Source organism: Pleurodeles waltl, chromosome 10 (genome assembly GCF_031143425.1).
Source record: "Pleurodeles waltl isolate 20211129_DDA chromosome 10, aPleWal1.hap1.20221129, whole genome shotgun sequence".
In the NCBI taxonomy this organism is placed as follows: domain Eukaryota; kingdom Metazoa; phylum Chordata; class Amphibia; order Caudata; family Salamandridae; genus Pleurodeles; species Pleurodeles waltl.
In genome coordinates, this window is record NC_090449.1 from 651,012,003 (window position 1) to 651,033,867 (window position 21,865).

Here is a 21,865-nt window from a genome sequence, read left to right on the forward strand (position 1 = left end):
AACTTTTTAATAACTGCCCCCTCTATGAAAGGACATTCAAACTTGTCAAAGGACTGCACTTCATCTAATTACTTAAATTGTTGCTTGATTCCACTAAAGCAATTCAACTGGTGAGTAATCCAGAGCCTACTATTATAACCCACTTGCCAGCCCTGAACACACAAAGCAAAATCTTTTCAGTGTCATGTTGGGCATTACATACAGGGAAAGAGACCAGATGGACATTGTCAGCAGTTTCACATTAGTGCTAAGATACAGATGATTTCTATTTCAGGTTGGTTGTAGGTCAGCCAAGTGCCAGTAGCCAGTTAGGACCGAGAGAGTCAAGAGAACTTACAAGGAGCTGTTTGCCACCCATCAAATGATGTTTCCCACCCAAACGTTGACATGGAACACACCGCTGTATGAAAGCCTAAATTTTCACTAATGGCACAAGAGAGCAATGAAACAATGGCACGTGCACATGATGTTGGTCGCTCCACAGCCCAATGGACTTTTACAACAGATTCCAGGGTGGTTATTTGTCCAGCATGGTCATAACGTTCACTTGCAATTCTCTCTACCTTTGGAACAGATAGATCTGCTTACAATGCTGTAATGCTGCATTACTCTGGGGCAGGAACATAACTACGAGGACGGCAGACCTCTTGTCAGCAGGCAAGCCTTCTTCTTTCCATTGATAAACTTTTATATAAATAATGTCACTAGACCAAGGACTTCACACAGGCTCTTTATTATTTATTTACTTATATTTTTAAGACCCTGAATGGGCTTCGGATCTGGACTGTTACATTCCACCTTTCAAGATGCTTTGTCCCACGATTCTGCAGTGGACAGGAACCACAAAACATCACAGGAAGCGTCATTAACAGGTACATAGACTGGATCGTTTTACTTTTGAAATGCTTTTAATAACTCACTGACCGAAAAATTAAAGGTCCTGCTAATAACAGTTAAATTGCTGGCAACAATCCATAGCTATCAATCTTTCCAAGTTGAAATGAAGAACCCCTGAAGTTTAAGAGCTGCTCCAACCAGATGTTTACTTTGAATCGCTTTTTACTGTATGTGTAACTTAGAAATGAGTGGGGGCGGGTTGTGTCGCAGCAGGAATGCAGTAATTTAATTTAACAAAAAAATGTTGTAAAGGGGCGGTCAGACACTTCAAACAATACTTGTTTGAAAACTATAGTCTCCTACAGATGGCGACTGGTAGGAGATGCAGAAATCTTTTGTCTCATGTGTTAAAGGTTTTGTCAAAACACTATGCCATCTTGAATTACACATTATTGAAGTACCTAGGACAGTTAAGGAGTGCCACAAAGGAGGATATCTTTCAAGAAGTTAAATATATTACCAAATCTGATAATTTGAACTATGAGGAAGAGGGGATATTCGAAAAATGTCTAATCTCTTATGGGAGTTTCCTACAACCATAAGGAACCCAATTCAAAAATCTTCAACCGATGAAAGGTTGTGACTTTCATAACATATGTTTGGGGAAATTCAAAAGTAAGTAACACCTCTTCATAGAAACATTTCTTTTAAACCAGGCCCATAATTTAGAATATTTTTTGCAAAATGTTAAAAACATCCATGAAAGAAACACTGGCAAAGCCTATCATTTTTTCTTTTGGGATTTCCCAATGCATATCGATTGGATGTGCCTATGTTTTTTCTCACTGTTGTTCTGCATCGGCAAAAAACAGAAAACAACTACAATAATATATACATGTGCATGCATGATTCAGTTTGGTTCATGATGCCATAGGCCGCAGCTCACATTTGGCTCATTACCTGGCACCCGTTTTTAGGTCTCGCCTACGAAACAGACAAATGTTGTCTGTTGCAAGACATATTGTGGACTTATCAAGGTACAGGGTATGGGGCCTGCACATTACTTACAACTGGCTGGCTCTTCTGTCACTCTAGTTTGCCAGCTTCTTTGTTTGTCTCTCAGCTTGTCACTCTTGTGTTTATCCCTCCAATGTAGCACTGCCTCTTTACCATCACTTTTGATAAGCCGGCTTCTCTTCTTTCACTTGTTGCTTTTCAAGCACTGCCTTTTTCTTTTCATTAGGTACTCAATGAGATCAACGTTTTTTCCAGCTGCCTCCATTGTACTTCTTTCGCCCTGTTGCTCTGTCATCCGTATGCTTCTCTATGCCCACCCTCCTTGTTGTGCTCACCCTTGTGTACTTTCCCCTTACTTTCTCATGTGTGCTTCTCCCCCACCAGCTCCACACTACACTCTTACCGGTTGCTTCCTCCCACCAGCGCCCTGGTCGCATCTGTTGGTTCTCCTCCCCACCCCATACTCCACCATTGCCTTCTTGCCCATGTGCTTCTCCCCACCCTCTGCATGTTGTTCTCTCACCTGTTGCGTCTCCTCCTCCACCCTTGCCCTTGTGTTTCTCACCAACACACCTACACTGCTCTCTTGCTTCTCCTTTCCGCACCATCTTGCTTACTTACGCCCCACCAGCCCAGAGTTGCTTTGCTCCATCAATGTTGCTTCTTCCTCGTGTTACTTTCCCCACTCGTTTAAAAACAATTGCTTTAGTTAATTTGTTTTTATTATTAGTTACAGTTCCAACTCAGATTAGTAACAAAACAGAAAAAAGTGCCCACACCATTTTGGAGGCCCCTATAAAATGACATAAGCAGCAACGTCAAAGTTTTTTTTCCCCCCCCTTTAGCCATGATGCAAAGCATGGCTAAAAACCACTGGCAAAGCAAAAAAGGTTCCAAAGGTGAGACCTACTGCGTTTGCTAATGTTTTTTTTCTTTTTAAACCCATCCAAGATGGCGGCCACCAATCTTGGAGCAGTAAATTAAAAAAATATATATATATTTTTTTTTTTTCAAGGAGACATTGATGGTCTGGCAGCAAATTACATCTGGCAGATTCTCCAAAAAAGATTAAATGTAATATTTTAAAATAACATGAGGGTTAATGTTGAGGGAGTAACGAAGGAGCAGTTAAAGGTGTACATCAGAGCAGTGAGAACGGGGGGGGGGGGTTAAAATTTAAAAATAAATGAAATGCTGAACAAAACGGTGCAGGTAAAGCAATGGAATGGTGGTGGGAGCAACACAGAGAGCAAGGATTTTCTTTTTAGGGGGTGGGTGGGGGAGAGGAGCATTCGAGCGAAAAGGAAATAAGATATTAGCACACCCATGGGCTAATAGAAAACGTAGCTCCCGGAATTAGAGCACTGCAAGAACACAAGTCATCCAAAAAGAGCACAGTGTGTCACAAAGAGGGAAGAGGAAGAAAAGACCAAGGATGATTCAGGGAAATGAGATGGACAAGATAAAGCATCCAACCAGAAGCAAGGGGCTGACCCAAAGCTTACTAAAGCCCTCATACGAGCTGGCAAATCTCTGATGCAATAATTACTGCATCTGATAATAACCTCTACTAAGGTATTACGTATTTATTGGGTATGATAATTACAGCCCATCACTAGTGTTTGGGAAATGACATTGAAATTGGTGCTATGCTCATAAAAATCTATTTAAGTGAATGCCCAGCATCTTGCCGCAATAAATATTGGCAGGTTTGACTTGCAGATTGTTATCTCTGAAACTCTAAATTCCGGTACATGCAGTAACAGAAGTTACCTCATACACTGGAGTTCAGAAGTCCAGAAAGGATGATCATTATAAACATTTTACTTTACTAGAAACAGTAGCTATGCATGGCCCAGGAAGAGATAGCACTGATGAGCATGTAAACTTAGACTATCAGACCATGTGTGAGGGTCCGCAGGGCAATCAGGGGATCTTGGGCCTCAACTGTGGGGGTTGAATTTGTTTGCCTCAGATGTTGTGGTAGTGATCGCGAGCAGTCAGGCTCCTTAGGGAAGCAGTATGTGGGTGTTTTAGCTCAGAACTCAACAATCAAACAACAGTGCAATAACAGATTGTCCAACCCAGTGCTTTCCTTTTGTTTAAATAAAAAAATATATATACTTTATTACACAGTAAAAAGAAATACTACATAAGCAATGATGAGCAGCCACAATTTAGTGAACTAGGTGCTAAGATAAAAGCACCTGGATTTGTTATTCTGTTCCTCTATGCCTGGGTCCATTCCCTTCTGCTTAAGCCTATTCTAGCCTCATAATAAGAATTTCTATAGCAGCACAAATAAAGGCTCAAGAGTATATGAAGCCTAGTTCACAAATAGTCTCTGAATTATCACCAAAGTGTGTGTTCAAGAAGTATATAACTCATCTCAGCAGCCAGCCGGGAGCAACATGTAGCGTCTCTCACACTTCTGGGAAGTGGTGCACAGTTCAGATCAGACACGACTCCTGCTGCAGTGAGACCCCAGTCCTGTGGGGAGGCAGGAGCTGAACTAAGAAGCCCTCCATGTCAAAATTTAAATAACCTGGAGCGGAGCTAGCACTATAAGGCAGTTTTGGTTACAGCTGCGCCCCTAAACGCTTCTGGGTGCTAGACTTTCACTTGGGCCCAGCTTCAGGGCACTAGGTTTGTTGTAATGTTGCCATGCCAGTCTCCAAGTCACAGTTCTTTAGGTCACATAGGCACAAGATGTGCTGCAGTCGCATTTCTTTGGGTGACACCAGCAGATGTCTTGCCACGTTCGCAATTCCAATTCTCTTTGTGTAGAGACACAGAGCAGGCGTGACTCCAGTTTCCACCTGGAACCACAATAAGGAGGGTCTGATGCCCACCAATACCTTGGGCAAGCAGATCACTCTCCTCCATCATCTTGCAGACCACACCAGCATCATGGTTTTGCTGCTTCTGGCTCTTTCCTCCTGCCGGTTTGGCAGTTTATTTCGCCCTCTGAGCAGACAGGATGGCTTCTAGGCTCTTCTTGTCAGATGAGCAGCTTCTTCCATCAGAGCAAGACTAGGTGATGTCCCGTCGACACTGGAAAGCTGACTGGTGGTCAGACACCGGCCCTGGTTGCACAGCAGTCCTTTGAGTACTCTTTGGAACACTCCCTCTTCCTTGGTCACAGAAACTTGGAATTGGAAAAATAAAAGTCAGCGGTCCCAATTTTATACATTCAAAGCAGAGAGCTGAAGATCCACGGTCTTCACTTTCAGAACCAGTTTGAGATGCGTCTTTCAAGTGCCCACTCCGGGCTGATCCAGTCACAGCCTTCGTGAGTGAAGCTCTTCGCAGCAAGGTGGCCTCCATCCTACAACACCCATAAAAGCACAAAGAGGGGTGAGCTTTCTGCACCTGGCTTTCACTAGTCACACATGAGAAGTGATCAGGGGAAAGATAAAAAGCAGGCCTAACCTAGAGGGTTCCTGTCACCTTAAATAACAGACTCCGGTCCAACCCTTTGCCCTCCTATCTACGAAATGACTGTGCTACAAGAGTACTAATCAACTCCTCTCATCAAAAATACTAACTGTATTTCTAAAGCAACATTGTCTCCTCTTTCCCTACTTCAGTGTCTAGTCTCCACTCAACTTCAAGAATGTCAGCAATACGCTTTTACTGCCTGGGAAACAACCTCATCTCTATCAAGGCAGGCCTGGGGTGATCCAAAATTTACCCCAGAGGCCTCCATGTGTCAGGTTCACTCATACCTGAGGTGCATGTACCAAGCAAACAACAAACACACGTACACTTGGGACGTTAGCGGTAGGATATGGGTAAGATCAAAGAAGCAGAACTTTAGACAAGTGGGCCTGTGGCCCTCCACGCCAGTCACAGATAAGAAAACACGCGGTCACAACTATGACTTTACAAAACAGGATTCGCTGCTACCCACCACTCTTAAGTGGTGAATCCAGGAAAGGAGAGTAGATCACGGACTGTAACTAGGGTATGCTTTGTGCGCCCATCGGGGTCCGGGATCTCACTCATGAAGGGTCAGGCCTAGTCTTCTGTGCGCGCGCGCGCACACACACACACCTAGGTGACGGCTATTATAATAATAAAATAAAACACAGAATACCAGACGCAGTCACTTACTCCAGAGAATACTGTCACACACCATGCAGGGAACATTTCTATGGGAACAGGACATCAAGAAGATGGGGGTGACAACATGCTATGGGTGTGTGTTTTTTTATTTTTTAAAAGAAGTACTTACAAGGGTAAAGGTGAAATTACAACCAACGTTAACACATTGCTGGACAAAGCTCCATCGACGGGTGAAACTTTCACACACGACCATGCTTCACTTGGATTATATTAGGCCACATAACCATAACTAACTTATAATTATCATTATTTTCTGTTAAAGACCGCTGTATAACGATGCCACGTGCTGTGAAAAATTAAAAATCGCCGTATGCTAGGTGACTAAGTAATCAAGCAGACTTGGCTAACTTTAAAATTCACTCACAGCGGGTGACCCTGCGGCGCCAGAAACTGCTACATCGATAGAAAACTACTGCACGGCTATCCCACAAGTAGCGGCTGCTTGCCTAGATTTAGGCGATCGCCTGTCCGCAATTTACATGGACCATCAATGAAATCAGCCCCGTATCCCTCTTCCGTTGCTGATCTTTTAACCGAGTCGAATAACAACCAATCCAACGGCCGAACATTTTCTGTAAACAGTCAGGGGGCGGGAGGTACTATTAATATAAAAGAGGATCTAGGATTGGAGCATTAGTGGCCCCTCAGCCAATCCTAGTGCACCATATAGAATTACGAAGTGCTGATTGGCTGTGTAGTCCGCACGAGGTTTTGTCCTATCTGCCTCCGTAGGTGCTTTTGAGTTTGGAGTTACTGAGGATTAACTAATGAAATAGTCATGGACTGGCTGGTGTCAGTCTATCTCGGGCTGGACAGGCAAAAGTAGACTGCTGACGCCTGCCATTTTGAATGGGAGGGAGGTGGTTAGGTACCAGGTGATAAGCGTGAGCGACGGATGGAGCCAGTTATGGGCTATTAATCAGTGACTGGTTCGATTCGCACCCTGCTGTAAATTGACTGCTACCTTGTTTGACTGTATATTAAACTTTTGTGCTTTGACCAGGGTCACTGAAATTATGCAACAGTGGAGACAACAATTGTGGAGCAAGAAAATACAAAATATGTAGCATAATGTGATACTTCTGTATAGAATTACTTTATTATTTTGTGATGTTTCCGTATGCGAAACTGCCTGGGCTATGTTTCACATCATTAGTAAAAGTTCCAAACCCCAAAACAGTACTGCGCAACTAAAAGTGACCCTGTAACCATTGGCAATAGCTTTCCACTGTGCAGCAACACACGTTACGATACTTCGAGTAACTTTTGATCAGTCTGAGTGACGATTTTTTTTTTAATCTGCAAGTTAAGTAGCATATGATGCATGGTGTGGCAAATGCAGCAAAACAGTTTTGTGAAAACACAGTGGTCCTCTGTATAACTGACTAAGCATGTCCCATTTACAATGATATCCATATCCGGTTGCATTCTGCGATGCACCCATCCCTTGTGTTAGAGGAGTATGAGGTACTGAAGCCTGGAGCTAGATCTCTGGCTCAGCTCTAGGACTTCTTCGACCCTCAAACGAATCCAGTGGCGTTTCAAAACCTGAGGAGGCCCCCTGCAAAGTCCATGGAGAAGCCCCCCTCCGGACTAATTTTGTGGCTCTCAGGCCAGGGTACTGTGGCATCAGAATGGATCTGGAAACTAGCAGTAACTGCATTTCAGTGGGCTTTGTGTGACTCCGCACTTACACAGTTCCCCTCTGGAAATGATGTACAGGACCTATATGAGTGCTGCTCCCACGCACTGATATCAGTTTACTTTACAGGCTGTCCGTATTCCTAGATGCAGAGCCCCAACAGCAAATTGGCTTTGAGCAATGTGCAGATTCGTAGACTTACTATCTTATGGGTAATGTCTAATTCATAGAACAGGGAGTATGGGGAGGCTCTACCAGAAAAAGTGTTACTGAAGGTAAGTAAATGTTTCTTTTGATAGATACTTTTAACTGCAGATTCCTCAATTTTTGAATAGATACCAGAGTAGTGCCTATCAGGAGGTGGGTCTGTGAACTGGCTAAAACCAAAAAAACATGTAAAGCCCTTCTTGGCAAACCTGGCTGTCCAGAAAGTAGTGCTTTGTGGACATATGTTTCAGCGCCTACCTAGGCTCCTGGCAGATGTCCAGGACAGAAACTCTGTGAGCCAATGGAGTTGTAGTGGCTTTAGTGCTAGTGGAATCGGCTCTCAGATCTTCTAAAAGCTGCCTTTTTGCCAATGCATAGCAGATCATGATGCAGGGTATGACCCAACAGGAGATGGTCCTCTTCTGCACAGCCTAGCCTTTTTTGCTCCAGCGAACCCTATAAAGAGCTGGTCATCCATCTGGTATTCTATGCTGATATTAATGTAGATGCTCAGTGCTCTTTTGGGGTCCGAGAAATAGAGTCTCGTTCCCTTTAGATGGGTGAGGCAGGGCACAGAATACCAGCATGGTGAAGTTTTGAGTGATGCGGAACAGCATCACTACTTTTGGCTAGTTGGATGCTCGCCTCCGCAGAACTAGTTTGGAAAGAAGATAGAGTAATGCAGGTAAACAAATAAAGTCTGAAGCTCACTCACTCATTCTGAAGAAGAACACCACCTTGGGGATGAGATACCACAAAGGACAATTGTGAAGCTGCTCAGAGGGAGTGCACATCAAATATGTGAGGCTCAAGTAAAGGTCCCACTGAAGCATGACGAAAAGAGAGGAGAAGAGAAGTGATGGAGACTTTTCAAGAAACACACTACAACTGATGACTTTAACAATGATGGCAAGTCCGACAGAGCCCTCTTTACTGTGCCCAAATCAAAGCCTTGCCAGGAAGGAGACAAAACAAACAACAGAGCATCTGATAATTTGGCCTCAAGAGGGTCTATCTGAACCACAAATTGGTCACAACAACAGGCATTCACAGTTCTTGTTGAGGGGCGCCAGGCTGTCAAGATGACATCAACCACCTTTAGAGGAATGTTAAAGGTGTTGAATCGGCGGGAAGGCGTACAGGAGTCCACAATTAAACTGTAGGCGGAATTCACTCCCTAGCAAGAGGTGCCCTGAAAACTCCAATGTGCAGAACTGCAGGCATTGCTTGGTCTTGGAAGTGATGAATAGATTTGTTTAATTATACTACTTAAAGTGCGCACTCCAATGTGCAGAACTGCTGGCATTGCATGGTCTTGGAAGTGATGAATAGATTTAGTTAATTATACGACTTAAAGTGCGCACTATCACCACACAGGTATTTTGGTGCAGAAACCTCTATTTAGACAAATAACAGACTGCTATTGAGAAGAGCCAGCTCAGTAAGTGATAATTACACAGGAAAGGGCCAGGTTTTTACAGCTTTTCTGAAATACAATAGGTCAGCAGCAGATATTAAAGCGACTGGTGGTTTATTCCAGAGCTGAGCCGCTCTGACCATACAAGCTCGACCACTCTGTCTTGTTTTACAAAATGTTGGACCACAGAAAAGATTTGCAGTTGCTGATCGGAGGTTCCTCCTTGGAACATATCGTTTTAATCTTCTTTGCAGGGGCAAAGGACCCTTGCCCTGAAGCGCTTTAAAAACTATACAAAGTAATGTAAAGGCTATCCTTTGTTTATTGGAAGCCAATTAAGTTCCTTCATAGTGCTGGAGGAAGAGGATATTCTTGGCCTGTTTAATGGCGGTTTTGCAGCTGCTGCTTGAACACTGTGCAGTCTATTTACCAGATAAACTGGTATTCCTAACAGAGCGTTGCAATAGTCAAACCTGCTTCATATAACACTTTGCACAATCAAGGTTTTAGCTTGGGAGGGCAACATCTCCCCATTCACAGAGGAGACCTTGTGCCACCTCCGGGTCTGTCACATGCGATGCGCTAAGCATCAACAGCTGATCTTGTCTACCCTGGTATTTAAAGATCCTGTCAGGTGGTTCACCACGAGGAAGATTCCTTGATGATCCAGCCATGTCTAGAGGCTTAGTGACTCTGAGCGCAGGGAAAAGGACCTCACACTGCCCTTCTTGTTGCATTAGCAAATGGCAGTGTTGGTGTTAATAAGGACCTTCATCAGCCTCCCCTTGATTGGCGGAAGGACCAAGTCAATAGCCCTTAAGTCCAGGCAGGTGATATTGAGCCGGGCATCTGCCGGAAACCACAGGCCTCTCATCTCCACCTCTCCCAGATGGGCACACCACCCTGAAGGGATGCATCAGTCAACACTGTCAACTCTGAGTGGAGTGGGGATAGGGGTCAGCCACTGACCCATTTGTGGTCCAGTAACCTTCACTGCAGGTCTTTTACTGTCTTTTTTTAGATCTGGACAAGGTCAGAGAGGTCCCCATGATGTTGGGATCACTGCTACTTCAGATCCCGCTGCACAGTCCATATTCACCACTTGGCATGCATGACTAGCAGGAGACAATCAGTCCCAGTAGCCTCAGAGTTAACCTCACTGAAATCCAAGATAGAGGGTGAAAGATTGAATCTTAGCCTCAGTGTCCGGTACTCTCCTTTCTGGGGAAAAGGCACAAAAACAAACTGTGCCCAGAACTGTCCCAATGAAGGGGACCGTCCAAGAAGACGTTAGTGTGACTTCAGCACTTTGATAGTGAAACCCAAAAATGAAAGATTTGCCATAGTTTGGAAGTGGTTTTCGACTGCTCGGTGCAAGCCTTTTTTTAACAGCCAGCAATTGAGGCAGGGGAAGACTGGTACCTCTGTCCTCTAAAGGTGGACAGGCACAGCTACTATCACTTTCCTGAACACAGAGGGGTGCTGGTGAAGGTTGAGGGTAGCCAATACCCAGGCAGGTGTGAGCATCTTGAATTTTTTCTTCTAAGGAAGGCATTGAGAGGGTGCAGGTCCAAAATAGGGTGAAGGCCTCCGTTATCCTTCAGCATCAGAAATTAGTGGTCCTAAAAACCACAACCTACTTATGGAATATGGACTCCCTCGATGGTCCCTTAGGAGAAAAGGGTCTGCACTTCCTGCTGGGGAGATGATCATCCAATAGTCACTCTGAGGACTGTGGAAGATGTGTCAGAGTAGCAACTAAGGGTAAGATGTACCCCTTTTAGATTATCTGCAGGACCCACCTGAGCGACACAGTGGTATGTTGACCCGACAAGATTTGTCATATCCTGCTTCCAACTAGGTGGCTGTGCTCCACTAAGGGCAGGCTAAATGTGGTGGGTAAGTGATGCTGCAGGGGAGAGGAGTGGTGGACTGAGCAGGGGTGGTAGGTGCCGCAGCAACAAAACTGCTGTGCCCCTTGGTAAGACTAGATTGGCTGACAGTATGGGGTGCCTCTGTGAAAGGAATGGTAGGACTAATGAGGCTGAGTGCTGATAAGCCAAGAGTGTGTGCATTGGCCATGTTCAACTTCAACTGCTATAAATCAAGAGTGGAATCAGCTTTGTCCCCAAACAGGCAAATCCCATCAAATGGCATCTCTATAAGGGACGGTTGGACATTGTCTGAGAATCCGTTTTTCCGCAGCCAAGTGTAGCAGAGAAGGGTAACACTGGTGTCAATGGCTCAACCAATGGAATCAGTGGTGTTCAAGACACGACGAATTGTGAACTTGGTTGCTTCACAAGTATCCTGTATGGCTTGGGTGAGGATAGCTTATCTGGAAAACCTGGGAGGAGATTAGCCACTGGATCTCAAAAAGTGCAGGAATAGCAGCCCAGGAGGCACCTGGCATTCACAGATCTTAGGGCCAGACTGGTGGAAGAAAAAAACCTCTTCCCAAAAGTATCCAGTTGTTTGGACTCCCAATCATGGGAAGTAGTCAGGAAAGTCTTCAGATCTGTCGGACTTATAGACGCCTACACCACCAGGGTTTCAGGAAAGGGGTACTGAGATAAACATGCAAGGTTTACCTGGACAGGGCCAAGGCACCTCACAGCCTGACAACTGACCGGGTGTTTGGGGGTGGGGGGGAGGCACAGCAACATTTAGTCCAAGCTACCAAAAGTGTTTCTATAAGGGCCTCATTGAAGGGCAGAAGGGACTCAATAGAATTTGCCTTAGCTGAAGCAGACCTGTTAAGACACTGGTTTTGATCTCCAAGTTGGAGAGCTGGCAGTCAAGAACTTTGTCCGCCCTACACATGATCATGGCTTTAGAAGCACTCTCCTCAGTGGCAGCACCAGGGGGTGAGAGGATCTACAACTTGGGGGAAATAGAAAGGCCACTGGCTTTTTGAAGGTCATCATTCCATTTTCCCTGTGGTATGGTTGCAAAGTCTCATCACCCACATCATAATCATTGTTTGAATCCTTGTCAAATAAGGGATGTAATGTATGTGTTGGTCCTTGTGGGTGTGGTTAGTCAAGTTGGGGACGTGTCTCCTCGATGGAAGCAGAGTGTGGCCTAGGTCGAAGTCGTAATGTTGCTGCCTCGCAGTCAGAGAGTACGAGCACCTCATCCTCCTGTGTTTATGGATTAGGTATTAGTGTCTAAGCTCCGGGAAATGGCGTGGAGGTGGAGTTTGAATGGGAGCTGGAGGAGGCACAGTGGTGGATTCAGAGAGCCCAAATGGTGTCGAAGGCGACCGCCTGTGATAACCCAGAAGGAGGGCCTCTCGGCTTCTTGGGGCCCAAAGGCACATGCAAGGGAGTCGGGTAAAGACCAGATGAGTCTGAGCATGTGTAGGATAGTAGCCTCTTTCTAGCATGGTTACCCCCACTTTTGTCCTGTTTCTGAGTGTGTGTCAGTGTGTTTTTACTGTTTCACTGGGATCCTGCTAGCCAGGACCACAGTGCTCATAGATAAAAACCTTTATGTCAGTGTGTTTTGCCTGTCTCACTGGGATCCTGTTAGCCAGGACCCCAGTGCTCATAGTTTGTGGCCTAATGTGTATGCATGTGTAGTGCCTAACTGTGTCACTGAGGCTCTGCTAATCAGAACCTCAGGGCTTATGCCCTCTCTGCCTTTAAATCTGTCACTGTAGGCCAATGACTGTATTTACCAATTTCAATTGGCATACTGGACCCCCCTTATAAGTCCCTAGTATAAGGTACCTAGGTACCCACGGCATTGGTGTTCCAGGAGATCCATATGGGCTGTAGCATTTCTTTTGATAACGATAGGGAGCTCAGACAAACCCTTGCACAGGCCTGCCATTGCAGCCTGCGTGAAATAACGCACATGTTATTTCACAGCCATTTTCACTGCACTTAAGTAACTTATAAGTCACCTATATGTCTAACCTTCACTTGCTGAAGGTTAGGTGCAAAGTTACTAAGTGTGAGGGCACCCTTGCACTAGCAAAGGTGCCCCCACATAGTTCAGGGCCATTTCCCCGGACTTTGTGAGCGCGGGGACACCATTACACATGTGCACTACATATAGGTGAATACCTATATGTAGCTTTGCACTGGTAAGTCCGAATATGGCCATGTAACATGTCTAAGATCATGGAATTGTCCCCCATTCCAAATCTGGTATTGGGGAGCCAATTCCATGCATCCTGGGGGCTCCACCCTGGACCCCCAGTACTGCCACACCAGCTCTCCGAGGCTTGCACTGTAGCTACAGCTGCAGGCACCTCACAGACAGGGTTCTGCCCTACTGGGGTCTGGGCAGCCCAGTCCCAGGAAGGCAGAACAAAGTATTTCCTCTGAGAGCAGGGTGTTACACCCTCTCCCTTTGGAAATAGGTGTTACAGGCTGGGGAGGGGTAGCCTCCCCAGCCTCTGAAAATGCTTTGAAGTGCACAGATGGTGCCCTCCTTGCATAAACCAGTCTACACCGGTTCAAGGACCCCTTCTCCCCTGCTCTGGCGAGAAACTGGACAAAGGAAAGGGGAGTGACCACTCCCCTGTCCATCACCACCCCAGGGGTGGTGCCCAGAGCTCCTCCAGTGTTTCCCAGACTTCAGCCATCTTGCTTTGCAAGGTGTGGGGGCACTCTAGAGGTCTCTGAGTGGCCAGTGCCAGCAGGTGACGCCAGAGACCCCTCCTGATAGGTCCATACCTGATAAGGTAGCCAATCCCCCTCTCAGGGCTATTTAGGGTCTCTCTTGTGGGTCCTCTTCAGATTCTGCTTGCAAGTTTCCTTCAGGAATCCTCTGCAACAACCTCAGACTCTTCTGACCTCGGATCAACCGCAGCCTGCTCCAAGAAACACTGTAACTGCAACAAAGTGTCTACAAGAGACACTTTTCTTCAGCAACCTCAGCTCCAAGTCAGCAACTGTAACTGTTTCCACGGTGTGCACGCTCTGGGGACTCCCTGTCTTCATCCTGCTCAGAAGGACCGAAGAAATCTCCTGTGGAGTGACGGAGTCACTCCCCTGCTCCAAGCAGGCATCTTTCAAGACGGGGACCGGTACCCTGGGACTCCTCTCACAGCAACGAGCGTGCTCCTAAGGACCCGATCATTGACATAGACTGTCCTGAGGTCCTGCTGATGCAATTTGGAGGAGGTAAGACCTTGCCTTCCCTGAGAGCGACAGTACCCCTTTGTACTAAGTCTTCTTCACATCTTGAGGCCTCTGTGCACTATTTGCAAAATTAATTCATGCACAGCCTGGCCCACGTCCCCAGCACTCCATCCTGCGATGCTCAACTCGCTGAGTTGTTCTCCGTCCGTGTGGGACCTTCTTTTGTTGTGCTGCATTAACTGCATTTTGCACCTCCTTTGAACCCAGATCCTGCGGCTTCTGAGGGTGCTGGCTGGCATCCTGAGGGCTCTCTAAAGTGTTGAGAACCCCCTCTTTCTCCTCACACAGAGTTGAGGCCCCCAGGTCCCTCTTTGATCCATCCAGCACCATTTTGATGCAAAACGTGCTTTTGTCGTAGCCAAGGCTTGTTGGCGCCTTCCAACACTAAATCTCGTCTGCAACGATCTTCACACCGTGGGACATCTTTTGCATCATACAGGAACCCATTGGCATCTTTCCAGGGTGCATTTCTGCAGTCTTCGACTAACCGGGGACTCTACTTTTGCACCCTCTTCTGAGTTGGCAGGGGCTCCTGTCCTTCATGGAACTTCTTTCAACTTCTGGAATTGGTCCCCTTCCTTTGCAGGTCTTCAGGTCCAATAATCCAGCAGTTGTTCTTTGAAGACTTGGTTGGCTGCTGCAAAATCCCAAAAACAAGGTGTAGTGTGTCCTAAGGAAACTTGCAATACTTTACTCCTGCTTTTCTGGGCTCTGGGGTGGGGTAATTTACTTACCTCTACTGTATCCTTACTCTCCCAGCGATTCTGCACACACTACACTTGTTTAAGGGGGAATTTGTGAATCACATTCCACTTTCTTAATATATGGTTTGTGTTGTCCCAGACCTATTCTCTCTCATTGCATTCTATAGGATTTCCTACTGTTTGCTTTGTTCTATGACTATTTACTTGTCTAATTTTGGTCTCTAGTGTATACATTGTGTATAATACTTACCTCCAGAAGGAGTATTGTCTCTAAGACATTTTTGGTACTGTGTCACCCAAATGAATACCTTTATTTTTTTGTAACACTGAGTATTGTCTTTACTTGTGTATAAGTACTTTGTAACTATTAGTGATATTGCATGAGCTTTGCATGTCTCCTAGTTCAGCCTAAGCTGCTCTACTATAGCTACCTCTATCAGCCTAAGCTGCTAGAACACTACTACTTCAATAATAAGGGATAACTGGACCTGGTATAAGTACCCAAGGTACCCAATACATACCAGGCCAGCCTCCTAGAGCATGGCCTTCCGGAACTCTTCAATCTGCCTCATTGTCGCAGGTGGTCCCAGAAACTCAGGTTGTGGCAGGACAACTTGCAGGATACGTTATGATGTTGATTGTCTTCTGGAACGAGATCAGGAGGTATGGTGAAGCCTGCACACTTTCTCACGAGTCTGTGAGTGGCTAGAAGGGGCCAAGTATGGCATGGATTTTTTTGTCCTTTCTTTTCGCTTCACCTGAATACTTGGAGCAAAAGAATGACCAACCTGATGAACGACTTCTTTGACTTCTGGAACAGGAATGGGACCGACCCTTTGACTTGAACTGGTCTCGTTGCAGAGTCTTTCGGTGCTCGGTGACATAGACTTTCAACTTGCGGTCTCATATGGCCTTTGGGTTCATCGACGCACAGTCACTTCAGGCCTTAGAGTCATGGCTTCAGACAAACTTGATAGGAATCTGTCAGACATTTGCTTGTGACATTCCTTACAGTGTTTAAAATCTGTTGTTTTGGAAAATTACATTTCCCTTGCACACTGGTTTTTCAATTATTATGTGCTGAATTAAGTCTCTGACAGACCAGAGGTAGCTCCAGGTCAGCATCGGGTGGCATGGAAAGGAAGGAACTAAAGTCAGTGTACAGGAGTGGTACCTATATGGGCCCTGTGCATTGCTCCTACTTGGGATCAGTGCGGAGCTGCACAGACCCAGTTACTGGCACACAGAGGTACTGCTCAAACATTTCTGGATCCAGTCTGAGGAATATTCAAAATGTGAGTAATCTGTGAGTAGAAATCTCTTTCAGAAGTTGTTGTACATATGCACATTCATCACACGTCTAGAACTATCATTTATCTCCTCTAAAACTGCTTGTTGGGTAGAATAGCAACCACAAAGTTTTCTTGTTCAGTTGCCATACAGTATATCACTATTTTTGATTATTTCTCATAGATAACAACTGGACTGTTCTCTCGTGTACTGTAGATGGCTTTGTTACTATTGCTGAGCTCAGACTTCTCCTATTCTGTTCAGTACAGGATGTTGCTGGTTTTGAAATATTTGGGTTTTGTGACTCGCACAAGGATACAGGCTTCTCAAGTGACTCCCTACATTATCTGTAGGATCTTCATGACGGGTGATGGTCAGTGGTTTATCCCCATTGACCATCACAAACTGCTTTAACTTAACCATCAATGCACTTTCTGGCACAGGACTCTAAGGCTGCTTTAATTTTGAAGCACACTTTCACAGTGCAGTTTCCTACTGCCATCTCACAGGGAATTCCATGACATGCAGATTTCCTAAAGTTTTTTTCCAGCTTCTCACCTTTTTCAACATTGCACATGTGACACTTACATTTAGCTTTACAACAATTCACAAATAAGCTTGGGGTATACTTGGCCAAGTCCACTCCCAGTCTGAAACCATGTTAGGAAGACTGAGAAGATTCTTGAGTTGGGCCATGAATACATGCAGGTCCTCCTGGTACATAACCTACTCCTATCCACCAATTGAAGAACCTGTAAGTTATCCTGGACAACTAACTTTAGTAATGGTCAGTAGGTAGAAAGCACCTAAAGGCAGTTTGTTATGGTCACTTTGTCAGAACTATAGCATGCATAGTGTGCATACATTCCTATGGCAACTAGGGCCTGCTACCAGGTTCTTTGAATTGTGTGTTAAGAATTTGGGCTTGATTTAGAGTTTGGCAGAGGGGTTACTCCATCACAATGGTGACGGATATCCCATCTGCAAAATACAAATCCCATAGGATACAATGGGATTTATATTTCTGCGGACGGGATATCTGTCACAGTTGTGATGGAGTAACCCCTCCAACAAACTCTAAATCAAGCCCTGTAATACTTTTTATAAAATAGTTTTTTTAAAGTATTTTAGTGACAAGACTGTGGCTCGCCTGTGTGGACAGAAAGTGAGCCAAGCCATAGAAAGGCAGATATCTTAGCTACTTCCACAGCTGGGAACATGTTTGAAAGTTAAACTGGTCAGTGCCGATGGCTGCAGATATTGGCACATCAAAACTGCTGCTGGAGGAAAGCATGATGCTTTACCCATATTCTAAGCAAGAACTGCAGTACCAGGAAATCTTCTGTAAAAAGGAAGCCTGTTATCAGCCTGGGCTGTGTTGTATGCCTCCACAGCAACCCCTCAAGTAGTCTCCTACGAAGCTCATCTCCTTCCCATTGAAGCCGCTGTAAGTTTTGATGATGCATTTTAAAGATGATTGCCTCTTAAATACCCTTAGTTGCTAGCAAATCATCTTATCTTATTGAAAAGCATGACAACCTCTAATGCAAAGAATAATTGTCTACATGCTAATTCACATATTACACATCAGGCAGATAATGACTCTGCATCAAATGGTGATGGCAGTCAAGGAGGGGGACAACCAGAGTACACATGAAGCAGAAGTCCCAGGTGGTCACATGCTTGACAGGGATGCTTACATTCCTTCAGAAGAAGCTGATCAAGAACCTGTTTGGCATGACTCTCCATCTGCTGACAAAGAACATTTAATTGATCCGTCTGTATCCAAATATTACATTTTTGCGCCACAAGAAGTCTAAAGTAGTTTCCTTTTCAATTTTAAAGACAAGGCCATGAGAACTATAAGACTGATAATAATTATGATACTTTCTTGTATGCTGCATCCTGCCACACTTTCAACCTCTCTTACTCAACATCTACCTAACTCTCGTACCAGGCCTGATCAGATCATCCAACCTCACATACTACTACTATGCAAAATATACACTGATTGTCCCAAGAATGGATAACCTAGAACATGTATGAACCTGACAGCTGCCTCTGTACTTTAAATATATGAGTGATGAACAACCACTACTCAAGACTGCAAAGACAGAGATTGTAACCTGTGAATATTGGTACAATCACCAGCCTAATGTATTGTGCCCCAATAAACTTGATGCCCCTACAATTACATTAGAAAAGATTGGGAATTCTAGGTGTGAAAATTGATCCAGACTGATCCTTGCTGCCACATGTCAACCAGGTCACAATGAGCAGCACAATGGAAACACTGTCACACACTCTAAAAGCTTGGATACTAACAAAAGCTGCAGTCTGTGCTCACATTTGTAATCTCCAAGCTTGATTAAGAAAATGGTCTATACCTCAGCATGACCAGTTTCATCATATGAAAAATGTAACTAATCAAAAAGTCTGCTTTTAGACTCCTCGACCGTCACCCCAGAGAACTTGTGACTCGAACCTGCAAGCACATCACTGGATAATTGTATCTAAATAAGCAATGTTCATGTCAATTTGAAATATGCAAAGTGTACTGATCTTGGCCTTAACTCTCCAAGGTGGGAGAAGTGACACACAAGTCCCAGTTGGTACACTGGGAGTCCCATCTGCAACACTTCCACCTGAGCATTCCCATTGTCACAGCAACCATGTAACATCCAGCGCAGAGCGAGTCAGGTCTGTTTCACTTCCACAGATATTTTGCTGACATTGTCTCCAGGAGCTGATGCAAGATCAGCCAACTCTTCACTCTTTTCACTAATCGTTAGCTGCCCCATGTGAGTCTCGATATCAAGCTAGCTCCAAGCAAGGGATGAACAGAGGCATCTCAGAAGCTCAGTAAAGCATGGCTGTCTCGTGGTGCTTGGCGTTGCCCACTTCCTAAAATAATTTCAAATAAATACACTTGCTTCTCTCCTTTATAAGAAGTATCGTAGGTGGTGAAATAGCAAATTGGTATTACAGCCCTCTTTATAGCTCTGAGCTTCCAGCAACTTTGATAGTTTCTCCATTGTAAATAATACATAAAATAGTTGGAGGAGATTTAGGTCAGCTCCATTGAGCTAATTACTCAGTGTTATTGTCAAACAGAGCATAGTATCACCAAGGTGTGGTGTGGCTTGAGGGTTTACAGTGAAACACAATCTCACTGCTGGGGACAGTGTCACCCATTGTGAGTCTGAAAAGTATGAAGCACAGTATCATGTGCCGAGCTTTAGTTCCACAATGTGAAATAGCCTCATGCTTTGTGAGTCTTGAGATAGGAAGCACAGTTTCACTTACTGAATATGAGAATTACACCTTAGAGCACCAGACACACTTGCTGCTTGTGACCCTTGATCGTGGAATGCCATATCATTGAGCATATCCAAACATGCATAACTCACTTCAAAAATTGTATTTTTTCGTGAATAAACATCTACACTACTTATCTATGCCCCACACCCCTATTTAGTCTAGGTGACACTTACTGGGTGCCATTTTGGCATCCATCTGTATTTGGCTGGCAGTCAGACTCCAGCATGCTATTTATGGACAGACACTTTATACAAATGATGTTCTCTTGCATAGTCAACGCTCCATTGTACATGGTGTTAACTACCCAGACTGTTTTGTCTTCCCCTGGGATAGCAGGTGCTCCAGTCCCTGCACTTCCAGTACTTCCTAGGTTGTGGCTAGACAGGGAGTCAGTGTCAGCACTGCCTTAGGAATATACAAGAACCTCAGCCCCTGTTCTCTCCATCAGTTCCTGTCTTCAGACGTCCAGAGGACTGGAGATCCCATCTGTATCTCTTTGTTCGGGAAGAATGCAATGGCTACAGACCCAGCAGTCAGTATGTTTGACTCATCTCTCTCTCTTCCCCTATGATTAGGAAACTAGAGATGTACAAAGTCTTACTGGTTCTGTTTCATCAATCCCTCCTTTTGTCAAAAGCATCTGCCAGGTACAACATGGATCAGAAGTACATAGCACTGCAATTAAGAAGGAGCACATGTAGATAATCGCCCAGAAGCAGCAGGTCAGGGTATGCTGGCCTACACCATGCTGCAGCCCAACTGCATGGTCGAGAACCAACAGCATTGAGGCCTGGGTCAGCTGCACTGTCTGCCACAATGAAGGAGCAGGGTACATTTCCACCCATCCTCTTTATCACAAGTGATCTGTGCCTTTAACTTTTATACCCTGATGTACAAAGTATCTTTACATTCACAGACACCCCGATTAGGTGTTTGAAACTGCAAACATTATTTTTCTAATGTACTAATCCCATTTTAGTAGTCTGTAAACTATTACCAAATTCCATACCAATTCAGTATTTGAAAGTGGTCTGTTGTGTACAGATGTTATGTATCAGTGGTTTGCTACTCTAAACTGGTTGCAAAACAAGGAAAAGTCACAGTCTCCTAATTTCGCAAAAGTGAAAAAAGTTTGTTGGAGAGTAGGCAATGGACTAGGGAACCACTGTCAACTCAACAAACTTAAAAAAAATTAAAGGTGTTTTATTTGCAGCACCGTTTCCCTTAAGGAAAAGAGACTCCATTTAAAACGAAAAAAAGACAGTTTATTTAATGGGATGACAGACATGGTGGTCCGCTGACCGATACAGGCCACCCTCTCTGTGAATGCCACCAACTGGACAAAGGCACAATTTGTGACCTATCGCATTATTATTCATGAGGAAGGTCGAATTATGACCCACTCCAAATTTTCATTTTACATACCAACTTATTAGTACAAAGATCAATTCTTAAAATTCTATACTGCTTGAAAAAAAGTACTGGTTGCAAATTGCAATCAGTTTTTTGCAACTAGTGTTTAGTTAATTTGGACCCTTGTCCCATGTGCTGCCCCCCCCACCCCCCAGCTGTCTACTGGGCTCTGTGCCCCTATCCATTCATATTAGCCCCCCTTGCTCTCTGCCATTTTATCCTTCCTGAGGCTGTTCTTCCGAGGAGTGGACTGTGAAGGCCCGAGCAACTTGGCTGCCTGTCTGCCTAGCTAGACAGTCCTCAAGTCACTTCACATTATAAGCAGAGAAGTGCCTGTGAAGGGACCGTGTTTGTTTCTGAAGAAAATGGGAAGATTGGGGTGCAGTGCAGACGGTACCCTACTAAACACATTTGAAGGTACACATAAGGATAGTGAACACCATCAATGAAGCTTGAACCAGCAGGAGATAGGACCCACATCTTTACTGCAGCCTTGCTCTGGCCAGCAATCACCACAATGGCTTAATGCTTAGTCTTTCCTCTGTCTTTACACTATGTTCCATACCACTATTATATTGTGTTATGTCTTAATCTGTTAGATTTTGTGGTCTGTTATATTGTTGTAGACCAATCACCACATGGGATAGGTGAAGGTAAACAGTGGTGATCCGAGTAACACAGATGCCTGGGCTGAGACAGAGGAGAGCTGGTGCCTTGAAATTAAATGAAAAAG

General features: G+C 44.8%; 1 protein-coding gene across 4 annotated transcripts in view; it reads right to left on the reverse strand.

Annotated features, from left to right (window-relative positions):
- The window catches only part of CNPY1 (canopy FGF signaling regulator 1), a 402,515-nt gene that overhangs the window by 315,438 nt on the left and 65,212 nt on the right, over positions 1 to 21,865 (reverse strand). The window contains exon 1 of one of the 4 annotated variants that reach the window (XM_069211142.1): positions 6,429 to 6,538. The exons of 1 other annotated variant lie outside the window; for it this stretch is intronic. Coding sequence is in view for 1 of the 3 variants with exons in the window: in XM_069211138.1 (XP_069067239.1) it covers positions 6,092 to 6,175 (84 nt within the window). In the remaining 2 variants the exon portion in view is untranslated. Of the gene's footprint in view, positions 1 to 6,091; positions 6,316 to 6,346; positions 6,539 to 21,865 lie in introns of those variants that run through there. 2 more of the 4 variants (XM_069211140.1, XM_069211138.1) reach the window with 2 other exon arrangements.